We start from the raw sequence: 21,765 nt of genomic DNA, 5'->3' as shown, positions 1-21,765 counted from the left end.
TGTGTGTGTGTGTGTGTGTGTGTGTGTGTGTGTGGGGAGAGAAACTGTGAGACAGAACAGAGAGAGTCTGTTTTTCCAACTGTGTAGCTGTGTGTGTACAGTATGTGTGTATTTGTACATATATGTGTGTGTGTGTGTGTGTGTGTGTGTGTGTGTATGTCTATGTGTTTCTCAGTGTGTTTGCCTGCATTTGTGTGCGTCTGGTTGTGTCTGTGTGACTTTCCCTGTGTGTGTGTATGCGCAGGTGCTTGCGTGTGTGTGTGTGTCTGTGTGTTACTGAGGTCCAGGTTCGGAACAGGACTTATTTAATCATACAGCACTAAACAGCATTTCATTCACAGGAGCTGAAACACCATGAAATATGAACTCATGAAATATTCATTCACAACATAACCAGCGATGTGGTTCCATTTTACAGTCAATAACCTTAGTATTGGGATGGTGAGCCAAAGTCGGACGTTTTTGCTTGTATGCGTATGTGTGTGTGTGTGTGTGTGTGTATGTGTGTATGAGGGTACTTGTGAGGGGCAGGGCTTACTTAATCACAAAACTGTAAACAGCATTTCATTTTCTAGTCATGAATTATTGACTCATGTAATATTCAGTCCTGTCGTAGCCACCAGTGAAATTGATACTGAAACACATCGCTGTGCTTCATTCAGTCAAGTTTCATTGTACAGAATGGATTGTTTCTCTCGTTAGGACTTTATAATATATTCCATACATTGCAAATCATGCATGGTGAAATCGAGTTGTCACGGCGACTGATTGAAGAATTGGCCCGAGTCCTGTTTTGAGTGATGGTCATTTGACACCTCATCAGCAGCTTCCTAATAATGGGGTTCAAACACGAGTCAGAAATCTCCCTAAAAAAGAAAGAGATAAAGAGGCAGGGATTGACTAAATACACACAAAATGAGATGCCATTTTGGATCTCACTGGTCATGAAGTCATTTGAAAGGCTCATTAAGAAAGAGCTCCAGATGGTTGAGAGCTCATTAGACCCCATGCAGTTTTCCTATAGGACTAAGAGAGGGTTGGGAAGATGCTGCTGTAACCTTAATTTATCTGTACAGAAATACGGAGAGTCTAAGAACTCATGCAAGGCTTTTTTGCTGTTTCTTCTTCTGTTTCGATACAATACAGTCGCATATTTTGGCCAGTGAAGTGCTCACTCATGTTATTTTAGAAGTGCAATTTTACACACTGGATTTTGGATTTTCTGACATGCTGTTCTCAGATGGTGAGGGGAAATGGGGTAATGTCTGAGCAGCACTTCCAGCCTCTCACCTCACAGACGTGCCCCGTCTTCTCCTGTACATTCTCTACACGGATGATTGCAGGAGACACTGTGAAGGCAGACACATCCTGAAATTCACTGATGATGTGGTGTGCACAAGCCTGTTACAAGATCATGAGACATGGGCCTGTGGTCGAGGAGTTTCTGCAGTGGTGTTGCAAAGCATTTCTGTCCAAATAAAAGACAGTCCTGCCTCTGTAACTAATATCAGTGGTCAGAATGTCTAATTTATAGAGAGTTACAAACAGTTGGGACCTATCATTGACTGTAAAATTATCCTTGATCTTATTATGTGCACTTTTTGTAAGAAGGGCCAACAGAGATTGTATTTTTTTAATGAGAACAGAAAATTGATGTCTCAGTTCTGCACATCTTTTATCCAATCAATCCTCTCTAACTCCTCAGTGCCAGGTTTGGAACCTGAGCGAGAAAAAAACAGCAGTATTATGTTCTATTATGTTATGTGTAAAATTTGTTCATTTTCATCCAGCAGACCATCCTCACTGATGTCTACAGTGTTCACAACAAGTCAATTTGAGCCATTTCCTTCAGGTCGCAGATTCAGGCAGCCACAAGCTGAAATAGTTATTTCTTCCATGTGCTGTAAACCTGCTCAGCTGTGCATGATAGACTATCCGCCCAGTTCCCCTGCTTCCTTGGTCATTTTAGTTACTTTACATTATTCAGCTGATGTGTCTTAGTGTGTTTATTTAATGTGACTTGGTATGGGAACATATTGAAAATAAAGTGCAGGGACGACAGGATGTTGCATGCAGTTCAAGGCGACAGCTTCAGACATACGACAGATAGCAGACTGTTCATACCGCTCTACACATTTACATTAAGCATTCGATCACTATGAGCAACCTCGCTGTAAAATCTATTTCACAACAGTTGCAAAAGAGAAACAGCCAATATGCTTTTTCTCCAATCTCATTATCCCCCAAAATCTATCACCTTATTCCCTTTAGATCTCAGCGCATTTAGGCCATTTGTGTGTATGTGTGTATGTGTGTGTGTGTGTGTGTGTGTGTGTGTGTGCATATATGTATTCCCATAGACAATATTGTGTGAACATGATGGAATATTATAGAACAGAATGGAATGGAGCTCAATGTGCAATCACAAACATAATATTGAACGTGCACGCACAAACACACACACACACACACTCTCTCTCTCTCTCTCTCTCTCCTCTCTCTTTCTCTCTCTCTCTCTCTCTCACACACACACACACATACACACACTGAGGAGTGTAATCCCCTTTGTGATTCTGTCAACCTTGTTGGTACAAACACAATAGGATTATTCATATGTGTGTGTGTGTGTGAGAGAGAGAGAGAGAGAGAGAGAGAGAAGTGTGTGTGGGGCTGGGAGAGAGAGAGAGTGTGGATGTGTGTGTCTGTCTGTGTCTATGTGTTTGTGTGTAGTGTGTGTGGTGTTATGTGTTTAAATGTGGGTTTCACACTGTATGAGCGTGTGTGTGTGTGTGTGTGTGGTGGGTGCATGTATTAGTGTGTGTATATGTGTGTGTGAAGAGTAGTATAGGAATGTTCCGACAGTTCGCCTGTTCGCTCTCCAAAGCAATTTGTTCTCCATTCTTCTGCTAGGTGTGTGTTTGTGTGTGTGTGTGTGTGTGTGTGTGTGTTAGGCAGGCTGTGATTGGTTGAGTCTGTGGGTCTCATAAAGACGATGTCATGATGGAAATTAATGCAATACATCACAAACGCGCACACGCACTCACGCACACAAGCACACACACACATACACACACACTCACGCACACACACAAAACACACACACACACACAGTGAAACACACACACATACCACACACCTTTGCTTCCTGCCATGGGCCACTCCTGTAAATAATACCGAAAATAGAAGAGAGAGAGGAGAGGAAAGGAGAGGGAAAGAGAGGAGATGAAAGGAAAAGAGTGGAGAGAAGAGGAAGAGTGGAGGGCAGAGGAGAAAGAGAAGATATATTTTCAGAGATACCGTATAGAAAATTGTAAAGAGAATTATGGTGACACAGTAGCAGCCTCATATGGAATCAGAGAAGGCTCTTACCCTACGTTCAGACCGAATGTGAAAAAAACTTCAGAGGCGGCACGAATGCTTGCAAAGTCAGTGGTGAACAGAATGAGATGGATGCAAATCTGCTCTGGGCTGCGAGAACTGATGCAGAGAGGCGTTCGAGAAATTCACCTAAAGCGAAAGCCATTGAGCTTCAAGTGGGACTATCCAGTCTGATGTAAATTTCTTTCCAAAATGGATGATGAGCTCACTGTAGCACAACCTGGTATTTAGAGCAGGAAAAATGACCACTGGGTATTTGTGACCAATAACACTCACCACTGAAGTCTGCAAAGAAGTTTTTAAAAGCTAGATTCCCCACAAGACGCTGCGGATGAGTCGGCTGCCAAGCCTGGCTCATAAGGATATTAATGCAAGTATGACTGAATAAAAAAATATAATGCTTAAGTATAGTTTCGAGCGATCTACATTGTCTCATTGCCTCAAGTGATCAAACTCAAATAAAGCGAGACAAAATTTTGCCTCACTTCCTGTGTGAACATACAGACATTCTACATTCTACATACAGATTCTACAGTTTCTTTTATTGTACGATGGCCAAGGAGAATATTCGATTCTGATTGGCAGAAGGGGTGTCAATCAATTTCATTAGACTTACTGTATAAGTGGACACCTAGGATACAAATGTTGGATGGTTAAGGTTCAAGGAGATTGACATCAGTTCTCTATACTTGGTATAAGTTTCCTTTTCACACATCAGCAGACATTTGTTTGTGAAAATGATGCTGACTCTGTTTTTGGAACAATGCAATGGTTACCATACTGTCAAATAATGTTCACTGATTACCAACCATAAACAATGTTAGTGACAGTAAGACTTGCTAGCATAACAGTAGCCTGTAGCCTGTTTTAGGACTATTACCCCTTACATAATACTTATAATACTATAGTTAGCAATATGTTCATCCTTTATTTGTTCAGAGATTTAAACACCTTCCGTGACTCAGATAGGCCATCATATGGAAAAGGCGTTTTCTGAAGTTAGGTTTATCTTGCTAGGATTAAGGTTATAATGGGTCACTGGGCCAGGTCTGTACAGATGATAATGTCTCTGTATGATGTTGTGTGTTTACAGAAATAGACAAAGAGAGCTGTGGCGACCCTGGAACCCCTCTCTATGGAATAAGAGAAGGCGACAGCTTTTCCAATGGAGGGATCCTGAGGTTTGAGTGTCAGTTTGGCTTCGAGCTGATTGGAGAGAAAACTATTTCCTGTCAAGACAACAACCAGTGGTCGGCAAACATCCCCATATGCATATGTAAGTATTAAAAAATGTGTATTACTCATAATCAGCTAATATCATACTACAATCACCAACTAATGGTCAGGCAACATCTCATCTATTAAATTATATCTATCATTTATAATCAGCTAATATCATACTATAATCACCAGATATTTATGGCCCAACATCTTGTCTGAATATTATCTAAATGTATTACTAATACATCATCTAATATTATCCTATAATCACCAAGTAGGGCCAATAGTGCCTCTGTGTAAGTATTACATATATTTATTACTAACAAATAACCTACTAATATATTATAATAGACAACCAAAGGTCAGCCAACATCCCCATCTCTGTCTGTAAGTTTTAGAAAATAATTATTAGGGCTAGGCAACTGCTCAAATCATCAAAGTCTGGAAAATGATGTTTTAATTGAATTGTCAGCGTCAGTGTGTATTCATTTAGTGCAGCTAGGAGTGATAGATTTAAATGGCCGCAAACTAGACATGCACACATTGAAAACTGAGTCTGTAACTACTTCACCAGAGTCTTTAATAGCCTAGAATTTGCAGAACCTTGTTCATCTAAATTTCTTAGGAATTAAGGTCATTCATTATGGAGGACAAGCTCACCAAACTCCTGTGTGACCATGTGTTCCCTTAAACTCTACTTTCTAAAAGCCAAGCTTCAATTTACACTCTTAAAAATCATCATTTCCAGCACGTCATTGAGTGCAGCTCGGTACAACACAAATCTTGTGTTTCTTTTCAGTGACGCTTTACATAAACTCATTCATAATGCCAGAACAAGAGTTTCGTAACAGCTACCTGGCGCACTCATGAATACTGATTTAATCCTTATGTCAGCATTCCTCGGGTCTTCACGCCGCACATGGAATAGCCTATTTATCAGGCTCTTGTTGTTTAGGTGTTAAGGTCTTATTCAGGTTTAGCTGTTTACATGAGCCTTTGATATCCTGTTAATATGAATAAACCAATTCATAAAATATTCTTGTTCAGCTGTGGTGTCCCGCCCTCAGAACGGTTTGCCCTGTTTGACTGAGCAATGGTAGGTTACTTGTAATACAGGGGAAAGAAATGATGATCCCAGTAGCAACAGCAACTACTGCTCACTGCCATGCTTTCTTCTTGACATTACAGTAATATGTACTGATAATTCTGTAAGTTTGTGCAGACACTTTTGTGGGTAAAACTAGAAGTGAAAGGAGTTAGATGTTATCATGTCACAGTAACCCTTGTACAGTGATATCGAAGTAGTACTGTGACATTGTAAATTGTAGTGTAGATTAAGCATGAAATTCTCCATGCAGGTAATCATAGTCACTGTTTAAGCAGAGTGTCTTACTGCAATTACATATGCGGGTTTCAAAGGGAAAATGGCCCCCGAACAAGAACACAAGCCCTCTGAGACAGTGCTATCAGTTTCAGTCAAGTCAGTTTCAACTCTCACACAATGTTAGAAACCAATCAACTCTATGATCTAATCTATTCTATGATTTCTCCAAGAGACAAAACCTAGAGCTGCTCCATTCTCAATGAATGGGAGACCAACTTTGTGGGTTTCAAATTCATAGGTGATTTTCCGAGGGATATGGCCATAGAGGATGCAATTACGATGAATAAAATAAATTAAAATAAAAATCATGGCATCTGCTCTGCTCTGATGTTGACATCATTCAGTCTGACCTGTCGCCATGGAGACGGTACAGAGATTATTATGGCCTGGAGGGGCTGATGACCGATGATGCTATGGAGATGAATATTTAACCGAAAATCTCCCTCTTCCCCTTCTCTCCCCTCTCCTCTCTGAATCTCTTTTTCTTTTTCTGTCTGTCTCTCTCTCTCTAATTCCATCTATCTATCTATCTATCCATCTATCGCTCTGTCTTTCTGCCTCTGTGTCTGCCTTTCTCTATTTCTACTCTCGCCCCAGTCCCCTGTATGTCCAACTTCACAGCCCCCTCAGGAACCGTCCTCTCCCCAGATTACCCAGAAGGTTATGGGAACAACATGAACTGCGTCTGGCTCATCCAATCAGACCCGGGCTCCAGAATCCACTTGGCGTTTAATGACTTTGACCTAGAGGCACCCTACGACTCCCTAACGGTGAAAGATGGCGAGACAAATGACGCCCTGGTCATCGGGCGGTTCTCCGGAGCCGAGAATCCGTCCCATCTGACGTCCAATACCAACACGCTGAGGCTGGAGTTTCAAGCCGATCACTCCATGTCGGGAAGAGGATTTAACATCACTTATAGCAGTATGTTATTTATCTATCTAGGTGCTGAAAGTGAAGGATTTTGGTGAACATTTTATCTGCAGAAAGGCTTGATAAATCCCTAATAATGTCTAATAATCGCCATTTTAGTTAGGAATGATCCATACATTTCCAAAAGTGCTGCACTCACATCGAGGTGTTTTCTGTTGAAAAGATAGAGTTAATACACTGCAGACTTTTATATGATTTACACACCTACACTATGTATACTCAACACCTTAATACAGTATACTGATAATATATATGGCTAGGATTTGAGCAATTTTTCTGACAAATTGAAGTTCAACACACGCTCCCGACAGGAGAAAGAACTATCATTTATAGTCATGTTTGTTTTCTTATGCTGCAGAATAATGCAGAAAACTCCGAGGCTTTGTTCTCTTTTGAAGCTACGGCTCCCCTCTGAATCCATTTTGCAGCAGTCATAACGCAGCACTTCTCATATACTGTATATGACTTTTCGCCATATTTTATGCATGATTCAAGCCCAGACCTCTATTGCTCATATGAGACGTCAGGTGCAGATGAGGGGTTTCATTCTAAAACACCATATCTGTCCGTATTGGAAAAAGATTTTGCTACCTAAAATTCATCAGTCAATATTGGAAAAAAAAGAATAAAAAAAAAGTTTATTCTAACTTTGAAATAAAACAAGTTTTGTAAGCAAAGGTCTTAAGAAGGCTGGTAAACAGTTGCTTATGACCTGCTTTGCTTTCATGCCAACAATCACTTTGTATCAGTAACTGTGATTTTATTTATTTATTTATTTATTTATTTTCAAATGGTGGAGGTCTGATTTCAGAATGAAGGTCTTTGAATACACTAACAGGCAGTGATCAGACTGGAGGCTTCAAAACCACAATGAGTCGTTCTGGATAAGATGAACTGTATTGATCCCAGAGGGGAAATTGGGTCGTTACAGCAGCTAAGAATAGAGGTGTAGGTTGCAGAACAAAAGTAAAAAAGGTAATGAAGAATATAAAATAAATAAAAAATAGATTAAATGAATTTTGATTAAATAAATGATAGAGCATCTTTGATTTTGAACAAAAAAAAGTTTATCTCTGAAATAAATTATTATTATTAATAATAATAAATAAAATTAATTTTGCACTAGGATGGCTGTACATATACAGATTTACATAAGTCTGTGGTTTACCCATTTACATAGATATTACCAATAATTCAGAGTTCACTGAGTTTTCTGGTTGGCAGCTGTGTAGACAACTGCAGATTATGGTGTGGGATGTAAATTTAGTGTTTTCACGCTTCTCTACATTATGTATGGCTTCTGTTAGCTTTTAATTAATAATCTTCATGACATTAATGCTCTTTAAATCGTAATGGATTTCTCTTTAGTCCATTGGACACATAAACAAATGTGCACACACACGCACACACTCACAGAGTTTCTAAATGTGTTGTTAATGTTAGGTAAAGGACACATCAGTAAATGTCAGACAAATCCATCATTGTTTTGGCCTTAAGGGGGGACTGGTGTGTGTGTGCGTGTGTGTGTGTCTGTGTCTGTGTGTGTGTGTGTGTGTGTGTGTGTGTCTGTGTGTGCGTCTCTGTCTCTTTTAACAGCCTTTGGCCACAGTGAGTGAGCATAACATCACTCATGTCTCTTATATGTGTCTGTCCATAAGTTCCCTTGCAGTAGATCTCTGATTTCCCTTCATAACGTCACTCATCTGTGTCTATCTGAGTTTCTTTGTGGATATAGCAACACATTTCTATCTGATCACACCAGACTGGCAGATCTGGTCATTCCCAAATTGGATTTTACTGTCCTTATAATCCGATGAGCCAGGCCACACCCTGAAGCAGGCAGACTTGCATGCATTTTAATCAGAAGTTTACATCGTTTAGATCCAATCCAGGCACACTGCACATACAGAATGAGCAGTGAGCATATGAGCAAAGAGATAGCAAGGCAGAGCAGAAAGATATAGCAGCCACAGGAGACAGGTAACAGACATTCCCGGGCCAAGTGAGAACGCTCAAAAGATGTGGTGTCATAGATCTATATGATTAGATCTCAAAAATCACATTGAAATTACAAGTGTAACTGTAGCCTGTGAGTGCCCTTAAAGTATACGTCTCATATCCCCTTATAACATTTCTCTTTTATGTGTCTGCCTCTCTCTGCGAGTGCCCGGTTTCCACTATCTTCCTCATAACATCTGTGTCTCCCTGTATCTTTTTCCCAGCATTTGGCCATAATGAGTGTCCAGACCCTGGCATTCCCATCAACGCCCGCCGTTTTGGAGACAGTTTCCAGCTCGGCAGCTCCATATCTGTGGTCTGCGAGGACGGTTTCATCAAAACCCAAGGAACCGAGACCATCTCCTGTCAGCTAGAAAGAGGAAAAGTCATGTGGAGTGGGCCCATCCCTAAATGCGAAGGTAAATACTGATTAAATTATTATTAACTCGGGTTGATATACGTCACCCAAGATATTATCATTCATATAGCATAAAGACCCAGGGGGTGGAAATTATCTCCTGTCAGCCGGAGGAAAAGAGATGTGGAGATGGCTTGTTAACCAAAGGAAGGAACTATTGCACTGCTGCCACAGCTACTAACGAACAAATAGAGCTACTAATAGCATAACACTATTCAAGACTGTGAAACCATTTCATGCCAGCTTGACATGGGAAAAGTCATGTGGAGATGCCCTATTAACGTAAATGTGAAGGTAATAACATTGTATATGAATCAGGAAGATATGAGATTTAATTACTATAGCGGCGTATCCTTATAAAACTAAAAGGAGCTGTGGCCACGTACCTCCTTCAAAAGTCATGTGAAGTATCCCCATTAACCTAGAAGAGAAGCTAAATTATTATCATCACTCTGACTTTGACTACAACTATAGCAGCTAATATCCGCTGCCACTATAACACTGTCATCAGTCAGCTGGATAGAATCACATCAGAATCACTTTGTTAACCAAGTAAAATAAATGGGTATGACTTTGTGGTGGTGGCATTGCTGCAGAAGCTAATCAACACTTTAAATAGTAACACAGTACAGAGAAAAGGTCATGTAGATTTGAGCTATCAACCATAGTGGGAAAGTAGATAACTAATATTACTCGCTCATTGCTTTAGCTATAACTCCTACACCAGATACTATTAACACAAGATACTGCTAGTATAGCTACTGCCGATAATGATGCTAAAGATTTTTCCCTTTGATAAAGGAAAAGTAGGGCGTCTTATAGCCCCAGATCCATTGTAGCTAATGTGTGCCTATATTTAACTACTTGGTTGGAAAATCCACTTACTTGTACTCAGGAGCTATAGACTGGAACAAATTGACTTCAGACACTAAGTTACACGAAACAAGACCAATTTTAAAAGAAGAGTTGAAAAGAATGGCTCCGGCATAGTGTGCGCTTGTGATAACACTCGGCATCATGTCATAAATTATCACTTATGTTGATGTGTTACGATTACGACTGTGCTTGATTTTTTTTAAGTAAATTGTATTTTGCCTAGCCTGCCTTTCCATCTTTACATCATGAGGACCACAATGGAAATACTGTACATCTCTGACTTTGTTGCATATAAAATTACTTTATTTATGCTTTATTTATGCTTTTAAGTTGTGCTTTTACTTACAGTAATCAAATCAAAGCGAGTGGCCTGGACTCAAGATCATAAAGTGAAAGACATTAAACGGTGTGCTTGTTCACAAGGAGCGGTTGGCTTGATGCCATGTTTGGAGCTGTGAAACCATGTCGTACCGTTGTTGAACTGTGAAAGCAGAGCATGAAACTTTTTAAATTAAGTTCAGACTCTCACCAGCCAGTTTACTGTCTTAGCAACCAAAGAAGACTTAGCTGTATATACAAGCTGTAGACAAGCTGCCTACATGCCAGTCGCTAGTAGAATCGACTTACCATCCTTTGCTAAAATGCTAAAACCTGGCAGTCTGTAGTCCTTGAGTCCAGTCTCAGAACACTTTTTTGATGTCTTGGACTAGTCCGTTTCTTGCGTATTTTGAATTGACTCAATATTGGATGTAGACTTGACTTTTTCCTGCCTATCTAAAAATTTCAAAAATGGGTAATTTTATTGATTTCCCCAGCACTACAAACAATTTCAACCTGTGTATGTAACTCAAACGTCTGTTTTGTCAATTTCTATACATTCACTAGTTGGATGTTGAAGGGTATACAGAGTGGATTTGCTGATAGATCAACGTCTCTGTTCATTCTGAAAAACTCCCTAATCGTTATTTTTACATTTAGAAAGACATGTATCTTGGTCTTGAATAGGACTCAGTTTGCTCTGGTCTCGATTTTGACTTGGTCTCAACCTTCTTTGGACAACAACCCTGGTACTTGGGTTTTTTTTTTGGCAGATCAACTGATATCAAACTCATCTCTCATCCTTCTCATTCACTTTTGTCCTCTGCGTCTCCCCCCACTTCCCTCTCTCTCTCTCTCTTTCCCTCTCCTTCTCCAGCCCCATGTGGAGGCCACTATTCGGCCCCTAGTGGAGTGATTTTGTCCCCTGGTTGGCCTGGTTACTATAAAGATTCTCTCAGCTGTGAATGGGTGATTGAAGCAGAACCTGGACGGTCCATCAAAATCACATTTGACAGGTGGGTGGCATAATTCTTTGATTCTGGTTATTATAAAGACTCTCATAGCTCTGAATGGGCAGAACCTTGAGGATTCATCAAAATCGCCATCAGTTACTTTTGACAAGCTAAGATTTAAGGCTTAAAGTTTATGGAGGTTTGTTAAGAATGGAAAAAAATGAAACTGGATCAGTTAGATATCTTAGTCTATAAAATTAATTGTGGGAGTTATATATTGATCAGGTAGGCTGGGTTATATCATGGCTGGCCTGACTATTAGACTCCCTGAGCTGTTAATTGGTGATAGAAGACAGAACTTGGAGGATCCTTTAAAATCACTTTTCATAGGTTCAAGGGTCTATGTTTCAACTTTATTTCATTGTAAAGTGCGGTTAACAATACTGGCTCAACAAACTTTACAAGGCTTGAAAATCATTTAAGACCGAGCCCCTTAAACTTCCCATCCTCTTTCTCTGTAGCATGTTAACCGATCATTGTTGTTGGACAAAAAACACGTATCTGCAGAACGTTAAGATTTTCAGGACTGAAGAGAATTATGCTTATTTCCACATTGACACGCATGTAACTATACAATGGTTTCGTGTGCCAAAAGGCCAACAGATTCAACCCTTAAATGACCTTGTGAACTCTCAATTCAAGTCCAAAAAGAAAAACACCAAAATTGCAGTTGCATGTTTTTGGGGGTATTTTTTTCTGCAACAACAGCAGTATGTGCATGTTGCCTGGTCAGCAGCTTCTCATGCCAGTGTTGAGATATGAATGCCAAGAACTCCACAACATTGCCAACATTGTCTGAAAATCATAACCCTTAACTTTTGCTAGTTCATGTGTTGCCTTATTTAATACTTATTTTAAAAGTAGATATATGTATGTAGAGTTTTATTCCAAAAGAAGAATTCCACTGTTTGAAAAATTGACAGCTACTCTGACAAAATGATTACCAGCATGACATTAAAGCACATTATGGGTTACTATTAAAGTTATGACTCATTATAAGACCGCTGCTTGTAAAATAGTTATGTGTTGCGATAGAATGATTTGTGCTTTTGAAGAACTCGACTGTTGAATTTCAAGTAGCTGTTTTTTCCAAATATAAGATTTTGAAATAAAATTGTATATCAATGATTGATGAATGGTCAACAAAATCATGAATTCCTACATTGTTGTCTCCCAGGTTCCAGACAGAGTTGGGTTATGACTTCCTGGAGCTCCATGATGGGCCCAACCTCCTGTCTCCTCTGATTGGCTCCTTCAATGGAACCCAGGTGCCCCAGTTCCTGTTCAGCAGCAGCAACTTCCTGTATCTTCTGTTTACCACTGATAACAGCCGATCAAACGCTGGCTTCAAGATATTATATGAAAGTAAGTTGGAAACAAATATTTTTATGCATATTCATACATGTACATGCATTCAAATATACTTAAATATACATATAGAGTGGAAATGTACACATTATGTCCCTAACTACAGTCACAGTTGTGTGTGTTTGGTCCCGGCGTAGCGCTGCACACCAGATACGGTTTCACAAGGTGATCAGTTCACCTCCATTCATTGTCTATGAGAAGCAAATTAATGTGTGCGCATTGCATGATGGGATAGGTGGGGATGCAAACCAGGCCTGTGATGAAGAAAGTTGAAAAAGTTTAAGATTAATGTTAAACAAACTGAGAGTTTGTTCTGCTGCTTGTCCCCAAAACACACCCAATAAAATGCAATGACTTTTGACTTTTTAACTTGGAATGGTTGCGCTTGGTCTGTGCGTATCGTGAGACATCTAACCCCATTTTCTTTCTCTTCAGGCGTTACAGTGGACAGCTACTCCTGCCTGGACCCTGGCATCCCAGTCAACGGTATTCGGTATGGCCAGGATTTCTCCATTGGATCCACGGTGTCGTTTGGTTGTGATTCTGGCTACAGACTCAGCCATGAGGAACCGCTAGTCTGTGAGAAGAACCACTGGTGGAGCCATCCTTTACCAACATGTGACGGTGAATACCATCAAATGATACATTTACATGAAATAAATATATCGTGTATGCCATGAAGAGCCTGTAGTCTGGGAGAAGCATTGGTGTAGCCATCCTTGTGATGGTATCTTAAATTATTTAACATATTCAAAATAACCTTGACCCTATAATCTTACAACATTAACCCCGGACTTGATTTAAGACCCTAACCCTATTTAAATAATATATGCCACTACCTCACCCTAACCTGACCCCCAAAATTTTATTAGCATTCCTAGCCATGTAACATCTAGTAGAGTAATCCCTAACCCTACATGTGATCATAAACATATATAACGTTAATGGTCTTTTTAGTTATTATTTACACCTACACCGTTATTACTTTAATTGCCAATTACTATAAATGTACCGGAATATTTCTCGACACTGGTGCCGAGACAGATCAACAACATGCAAACATGAGTTTTCCAGCACATACTGACATGGCATACAAGCTACAAGGTCAATTTAAAACATACTATGCACCGTAGACTGTACCTACTACTCTTCATATGAAGAGTTTAGTTCCAACATTAAATATCCACTGTTTAGAATGATATTCATTCTTACAATATAACTGATAGCATAAAGAAATGATGGTGCCTTTCAAAACATAGAAGGTAACAGAAGTCCATAGTTGTCAAATTGATACCACTTTCACAGACTGGATTTAAAATATTTTAGAGCTATTGAATGATGAATTTCAGGCAAAAAAAATGTCCACAATGAATATGTAGCATAGAACTATAAATTCAACATGGATCTTATCCAATGTACAAGACGGAGAGAAGCCCTGGTGTGTGAAAAGGATGAGCAGTGGAGCCCGCCATCCCTCTGTCATTCTGAGTCACATAGAACATGCTGTTCTGAGACAAAACCACTGGTTGAGTCACACACACACACACACACACCCGCACACACACTAGGGGGGCAATTTGCAGTGAAGGCTGCTGTAGCTGATAGGGGGTGATTTGAAGAGAAGATTAGAGATGTGTGTGTGTGTATGTGTGTGTTTGTGCCTGTATGTGTGTGCAGTGCTTTTACCCATGTGCCTCCTGTCACCTCCTCTCCTGTGTGAACCATAAACACGGGAAGGTCTGAGGTAAGGTTGTCGAGGGCCCGTGTTGGCTGTCACCTCCCCTCTCTGCTCTCTCAAATCAAGGAGCGAGGGGTGGAAGGGGGGGTCGCAGGAGTAGGTGAGGGGATGGAGGGGGGCATGTCACCTTCTCTCTCTCCCTCTCTCTCTCTCTCTCTCTTTCCAATCAGCACATGATGGGGCAGGAGGAGAGATGGGGTTGCGGGGTTGTGCAGAAAAGACAGACAGGGAGGAAGCAGGGATGCGTCAATTCTGCGGCGGCCTGTTTGGTTCGGCTCGTTGGTTCACCCGCTTGTTAACCACATTTGAATTTCACAGTTCCCGGGACTGGCGGTGGTTTCCTCTGAGCAGGCAGTTTGAGTATACAAGCTTTCTGCCTGGAATTTGCGGGCTGCATGCCATTAGGCCGTTTTTATATGTACCCATGCAAGTATAGCAACTCGTTGCTGCTGTGATTGGTAAGGAATGGGCGAGGCTGATGATTGACAGTGTAGTAGACGGTGAATTCAGGGAAAACGGCACCAGAGACAGACGTGCCAGTCCCTTGAAAAGTTGTAAAATTCGAATGGTCATGTTGTTGACAAGCAAATGTGAGTGGAAATAAAAATGAGCAATTCATTGGGCTGCATCCAGGTTATTTTAAATCCATAGCTTGCTACATACTAATTTATACTTTCACTTATGAAACAGTTATTTTAATCTGTTTTTTTACTTGACTTGCTTTTGCTAGTGTAGGAGTTCTGTTATACAAATAATGACAAGATGAGCATGTCTGCCAAACAGAAACTATTTCCTATTTACAAGATTTTGTACCATATTGTATATGTGGCGGTGTAGAATTAAAGAAGGACAACAACAAATTGGGTTTTCTGTAAGCCAGACACTTGTTTTGTTTTTATCATTTAATAAAAACATAATCTGAATTACAGTTTTAACTGAATCACCCAACATCACCTCATCCAGAGAGAGACAGAAAAAGACAGAGTGAGAAAGGAGAGGAAGATGTCGTGACAGAGAGTGAAGTAAAGAAAATAGGCAGAAAGACAGAGAGAGACAGATCTAAAAGACAGAGAGAGAGACAGATCTAAAAGACAGAGAGAGAGAGAGAGACAGATCTAAAAGACAGAGATAGAGAGAGACAGATCTAAAAGACAGAGAGAGAGAGAGAGAGAGAGAGAGAGACAGGTCTAAAAGACAGAGAGAGACAGATCTAAAAGACAGAGATAGAGAGAGACAGATCTAAAAGACAGAGATAGAGAGAGACAGATCTAAAAGACAGAGATAGAGAGAGACAGATCTAAAAGACAGAGAGAGAGACAGAGATAGAGACGTAAATGAGTGCAGCCTTTCAGATTTCCTACATAGATCAGCATTCAGCATTATGCGCTTCCTGGAAGAAAACTGGTGGTCTTAATAATTAATAGCTGTGTGTGTGTGTGTGTGTGTGTGAGTGTGTGTTTGACAGTGTATGTGAATAACTTGCATATGTGTTTGTGGTTTGTGTGTGTGCATTTGTGTGTTTTTATGTGTAGTTTAGAAATATTCCCACGGCTCACTCTTGTTTTGGGGGGTTCTGATGTTGTAAAAACCATGGTGGTTGAGTCTGAAGATATTGATGCACTTGTTTCTGTGGTGGTTTGAACACTTTGAACACGGTCTGCACAAGTTGTAGTCTGGATAGCTATACTCGGATATGGAAAGTAACTAAACACAAATACTGCAGTGCCATAGCTTAAGTGCTTTCCTGGGATTCTTTACTGATCATCCCAAGGAGAAATCCGTCGTGTCACTCGCTCCCCTCCTCAGGGAGGTCAGAGGTCAGCACAGCGCCCCTGCAGCTAGTAGGATACAGTGTTTTGCTCAAGGACACTTCAGTAGGGCTTTCAGGCTGAAGGACATTCTCCCTAATCATCACTACACCACCCAGCTGCTCCGCCACCCATGTACTTTACTTGTACTTTTGGACTTGTCAGTGTTCGCGGGCTTTATAGTTTAACTGTAAGAGAAAATTACAGACTTTAGAAGTTCAAACCGGCCAACTGGAGTGAGTAAAATGGACCACCTAGCAACACTGAAAAGTCCAAAAGTGCAATAGTTTGCATACTACTAGCAGCAACATAGTTTGTAAACCTTTGCTGAGGACCTGGCATCAACTCTCTGAGCATCTGAAGACAAGCACAAGTCCCTTACCGCACGACAATCTGTGCAGCTGACTTGTGCACAGAACCTCCAGGGTTATCTTGAGGCCATCGTCTGACACCCACAATGTTTTGAATAATCTCTAAGAAACAGTTGTATTGCTTCACTGGTTTGTATACCAGCAAACTTGAAATGATACTGTATTAACATAAAAAAAAAGCTTTCAGAGACAACCTTGCAAAAAAAGACATTTTCCAGTTGTTGCACACTATGCAAGTATAGTATAGCATTAATGTTGTGTAAACATAGCTCAAATCATATTTAAGGTTCAAGCCCTATTGTTTTTGTTTGGAGTTTTCCTCCATTTCTTCTTTTTCTGCCTCAGACTCAGAGACCGTAAGTCCCACAGAAATTAAACTTGGTGGATAGGTTTCAAATCTCCCCCACTATTCAGCCAAAACATTTGCCAGATAGTGGCGATATAACAAGCAACTTTGCAATTTAGCCAATAACCCCTGAACTGCATAGCCAGCATATTTGTTTCCTCAGATTCCTTCACTCAGCATGAATCCATTGCATATAGTAGTTTGATTTCTGCCTTGATAGTTTTATACCTTTTTGAATATAATGCAAAACCTCTTTTTCGCTTTTTCTCCAACAAAGATGATCCAATTCTTCACAAAATGTTGTAGTTTGCAAATATGCAAACAGCATATTTGGATTATGGCTATTACACAGATTGAAATTAAAAAATCTGCTAAACATTTAATGCTAGAGCAATCAAACTTCAAATACATATTTGCAAAGGGGCTCCAAAGTGCATCAGATCACATTTGGTCGTGCTCTGTAATGATGCTGTGAGGACAAATTGGCAATTTTGCAAATTGCGATATCTCATTGAAATATCTGTACTAAAGACTTATCATGAATCATCATAGAAGCCTGTTTTGCCTCACAGCATTTTCAAACTCTGCTAAATACTAGATGCTAAAATAGCAGCTTGAATCTTGTAGCTCTCTCTCAGAGGGAGCAGCTGAAGTTTAGCTTGGTTGTTTAGAAGACCGGTATCCTTGTATCATTCTAACACTATGTTTATGGAATATGTGTATGTCCCTATGTGGAGGTGATATTAGACGTCCATAGGAAATTACTCTCAATCCTGGCTATACAGACAGCTGCCCTATTCATCTCTCTCTCTATATGTATATATATATATTAATGTACATAAGTGATGTTAGAGGTCCACAGGGAAACATTACCTGTCTTAGCTATCTAAAAATCTGATGCTAAACCTCTCTCTGCCTCTCACTCTGCTTCTCTCTCTCTCTCACTCTGCCTCTCTCTCTCTCTCTCTCTCTCTCTGTCTATCCAGCTCTGTGTGGAGGGGATGTTAGAGGTCCCTGGGGAACCATCCTTAGTCCTGGCTATCCAGACAGCTACCCTTCATCTCTCAACTGTACCTGGAGTGTTGAAGTCAGCCATGGGAAAGGTAAGACACACACACACACACACACACACACACACACACACACCTACACACACACACATACACACACAGTCCCACACATATTAATAATTATATAGAGAGAGTGGCAGTGGTGACAGTGGCACACACACACACACACACACACACACACACACACAAACAAACACAGAGACATAGCAGACAATGTATATATTAATTATGCAATACCATATACATGGACTTAATGGCATTATCAGATCTCTTCTCATTTTTTTATATGGTTTGGAGATGTAACATGTATTATATTCAGAGGGGAATATTAAAGTTTAAGGGGTGCTATCAATGCATGTATGGAGAGAAGTGGGAAAAAACATGACAGACTTGACATTTCTATATTTAAATTGTAGGTGAGCCAAATGTTAACATCTATTTTGTATTTCTGTTAGCCTATAGTGATGTTGGCAGTGTTGACTCTAACATATTTGACCGGGTCTGCTGTCAACAAACTGTAACACGGTTTGAACTAATTTTAACAGTTATCAGGGGGACTGAAAATGGCACATCTTTCTTAAGAGTGTCTCTCTCTCTCTCCCTCTCTCTCTCTGCCACTGTCTCTAACAGGAGTCCAGTTTCAATTTAATTCTTTCCATCTTGAGGACCAGCACGACTACCTCTTGGTAACTGAGAATGGGAGTTTCCTGCAACCACTGGCTCGCCTGACTGGCAACGAGTTGCCTAGCAACATCAATGCTGGTCTCTATGGCAACTTCAAAGCCCAGCTACGATTCATCTCTGACTTTTCCATTTCATACGAGGGCTTCAACATAACTTTCTCTGGTAAATTGCTGAACTATTGTATTATACTATTATACTCCAACAAGATCTAGGTTGAATCCAATTCAGTCAATTCAGGGAGTCAGTTTCCCTCACAATTCAAATAAGAAAGGTTTATATTCAGCATACAATCTGATGAGATACAATAATGCTATATTGTCTGATTTCTCCAAAACTTGCATCCTAAGCAAGTAAGGTTTCACATAGTTTCACATACCCACATGCATATCCACATGATGTGCTCAGTCCTAACGCGTATAATATATAACACAGTTCAGCCTGAGTGCAGCACCCATCAAAAGCCGCCCCATCCAACGCTCCAGCACCCCGCACATCAGACACCCAGACTACATCCCTCATAAGTCAAGATCTTTTACCTAACGGCCCATTCAGCACTCTGACTGACTCTGGGGGAAAAAAGAGCGCTTCAATCTGTTGAGTCTACATTGTGGGACCTTGTACCGCCTCCCAGATGGCATAAGCTGGTACTGAGAATGTAACACATGGGAGGTGTCAGCGGAGACGCTACTTGCCAATCTCAACATGCTATTCCACGCCGCAGCACACTCTGAAGTACAGAGCAGTAAAATAAGGGTAAAGTCTGTCTGCCTGCTCCAAGCGATCTGCGCCTTAGGAGGAAATAAATCTGATGCTGCACCTTGCTACAGACAATCAACATGTGCATTCCAGGACAGGGTGGAGTCAGCATAAATTCACAGATATTTGTTGGATGTGACCTGCTTAATTATTTTATTGTGAATATATATAGGGGGAAGGGTACTCATCTTGCAATTGATCGAAAATAATTTCTTCTGTCTTTTTTGTGTTTACAATTATAAAGTTCTGATCACAATCTGAACATATGAAGAGTTCATTTCCAAAATACGATATATTAACGCTGCTATCAGTCATTTAGTAAAAGTAGGCATTGTTTTCTTTTTCAAATGGTGGGTATAATTTTGGAATGAAACTTTATATTAATAAATAACTCAAATCAAATGCTTTATAATTATCAAATGTCTTATAGTTTCTATTTACATTTTGAATGGATTGGATTTCAAGTGAATTGACCCTTATTACCACCACAGCACATGTTGATCTTTGTTTCATACAAAGGGTGTAACAAATTCTACTACTTTCCACATTCTGTGGAAAGTAGTAGAATTACTTTTAACTTGTAACTGTTAAGTCCTATCACCACTACTGCTTCACAACTTGTACTGTTGGTAATTTTTACAAACAATCTCAGGCATAAAGTCAAAGAACAGTTAAGCAAAGATTATATTTTAATGGAATGTCAAAAAAAATGTCATTGGATGGGAGTAATAGCTATCAGGTGTTGATAGTTGATCTGAGCCTTCCCATTATTTGAGGACTCTCTCTTAGTCCTTACTTTCTTTTCATTTATTTTTTTATTTCAGTTAGTTCTGGAGCTGAAGGTTTCATTTTCAGTTTGATTTGAGTTTATTCAAGTTTATTGTTGCCATTTTGTTCAATTCAGTTGCATAAAAACTAAATCATCCCCTTTAACATGCCAAGGCCAGTGAGTTTCATTCCTTCATGCAGCCTGGAAAGGGCAGACAGCCTTTCTATTACAACTCAAGCATATCACTACTGTAGGACGAAAACATCGCCACTCAAACAAGTCAATATTTGAGGAATCAAAAAAACCCTGAGTTTACCCTGAAACCCTGACTCCAGCCTGTATACTGGGACATCTCTGTTTGACAGGCGAGGCAGTTACAGTTTACGGATTAATATACTGTATATATACAATACATAATATATATTTCTAGAAAGAATACACAGAATATTCCCTGTTTGAATGCTGAGATGTTACAATACGTTACAATAGATTTTTAATATTCATTCATGCATTTATTATGTTTTTAATATCTATTTATTTTCTACAGAATACACCCTGGAGCCATGCGAGGACCCCGGCATGCCTCCGTTCGGCAGGAGAAACGGCTACAGCTTCGGCATCGGAGACACGCTGTCGTTCTCCTGCAATATGGGATACCGCCTGGAGGGGGCCCCGGAGTTAATCTGCCTGGGAGGGGGGCGGAGGATGTGGAGCGCTCCGCTACCGAGATGTGTCGGTATGTAGTAATATCACTCCTGCTATTACTGTTAATGTTATATCTCATATGACTGCTATTGTCATGATTTAGTGACCAAGTCAGTGACTCCAAGCAGACAGAACTCTGTACAAATGCCACATCTCTTCCAAACCAAATCTCAGTTGCTGCATGAACAATAAAAGTCAGTGATATTTCTTGAGTAAGTCACCAGTAGGCAGCGATTTTTGTCCCGTTCTCAGTCCATTATGTATTAATAATTTGACTGCTGCGACCAACGCACAATTGAATATACCAAACTAACTCAAGTTCACTCTTGAATATCAGATTTATTGCAGTTTCAGGAGCGAACTTGAAGAAGCAGATGTGGAACGTGTTGTTGTTTGCTGTCAAATGTTTTACTTGCTGAGCTTCATGAAAATGAAGAGCTATTAAAGCAAGTTAGTCTACAGCAGTGTGCGGTGAAACTACTTATATATGGACCATTAACTGAGTTTAAATGAAAGACAGCATTGGAAATATAGCTGTGACTTTTTTGTTTCATCCTTATAATTTCATATTTAAGATATATTATGGTCTTGGATGTTGAGTAAACTAATGT

At 40.0% G+C, this 21,765-nt stretch overlaps 1 protein-coding gene across 1 annotated transcript in view; it reads left to right on the top strand.

Moving 5' to 3' along the window:
* The window catches only part of LOC139920124 (CUB and sushi domain-containing protein 3-like), a 371,750-nt gene that overhangs the window by 272,062 nt on the left and 77,923 nt on the right, over positions 1 to 21,765 (top strand). The window contains exons 13-21 of the mRNA XM_071910054.2: positions 4,472 to 4,654; positions 6,581 to 6,907; positions 9,139 to 9,333; positions 11,404 to 11,542; positions 12,717 to 12,904; positions 13,343 to 13,531; positions 18,157 to 18,273; positions 18,871 to 19,086; positions 20,997 to 21,185. Coding sequence (XP_071766155.2) covers positions 4,472 to 4,654; positions 6,581 to 6,907; positions 9,139 to 9,333; positions 11,404 to 11,542; positions 12,717 to 12,904; positions 13,343 to 13,531; positions 18,157 to 18,273; positions 18,871 to 19,086; positions 20,997 to 21,185 — 1,743 coding nt within the window. The remainder of the gene's footprint in view (positions 1 to 4,471; positions 4,655 to 6,580; positions 6,908 to 9,138; positions 9,334 to 11,403; positions 11,543 to 12,716; positions 12,905 to 13,342; positions 13,532 to 18,156; positions 18,274 to 18,870; positions 19,087 to 20,996; positions 21,186 to 21,765) is intronic.

This window comes from Centroberyx gerrardi, chromosome 19, assembly GCF_048128805.1.
Source record: "Centroberyx gerrardi isolate f3 chromosome 19, fCenGer3.hap1.cur.20231027, whole genome shotgun sequence".
Classification (NCBI taxonomy): domain Eukaryota; kingdom Metazoa; phylum Chordata; class Actinopteri; order Beryciformes; family Berycidae; genus Centroberyx; species Centroberyx gerrardi.
This window is presented reverse-complemented; position numbering and strand designations above follow the sequence as displayed.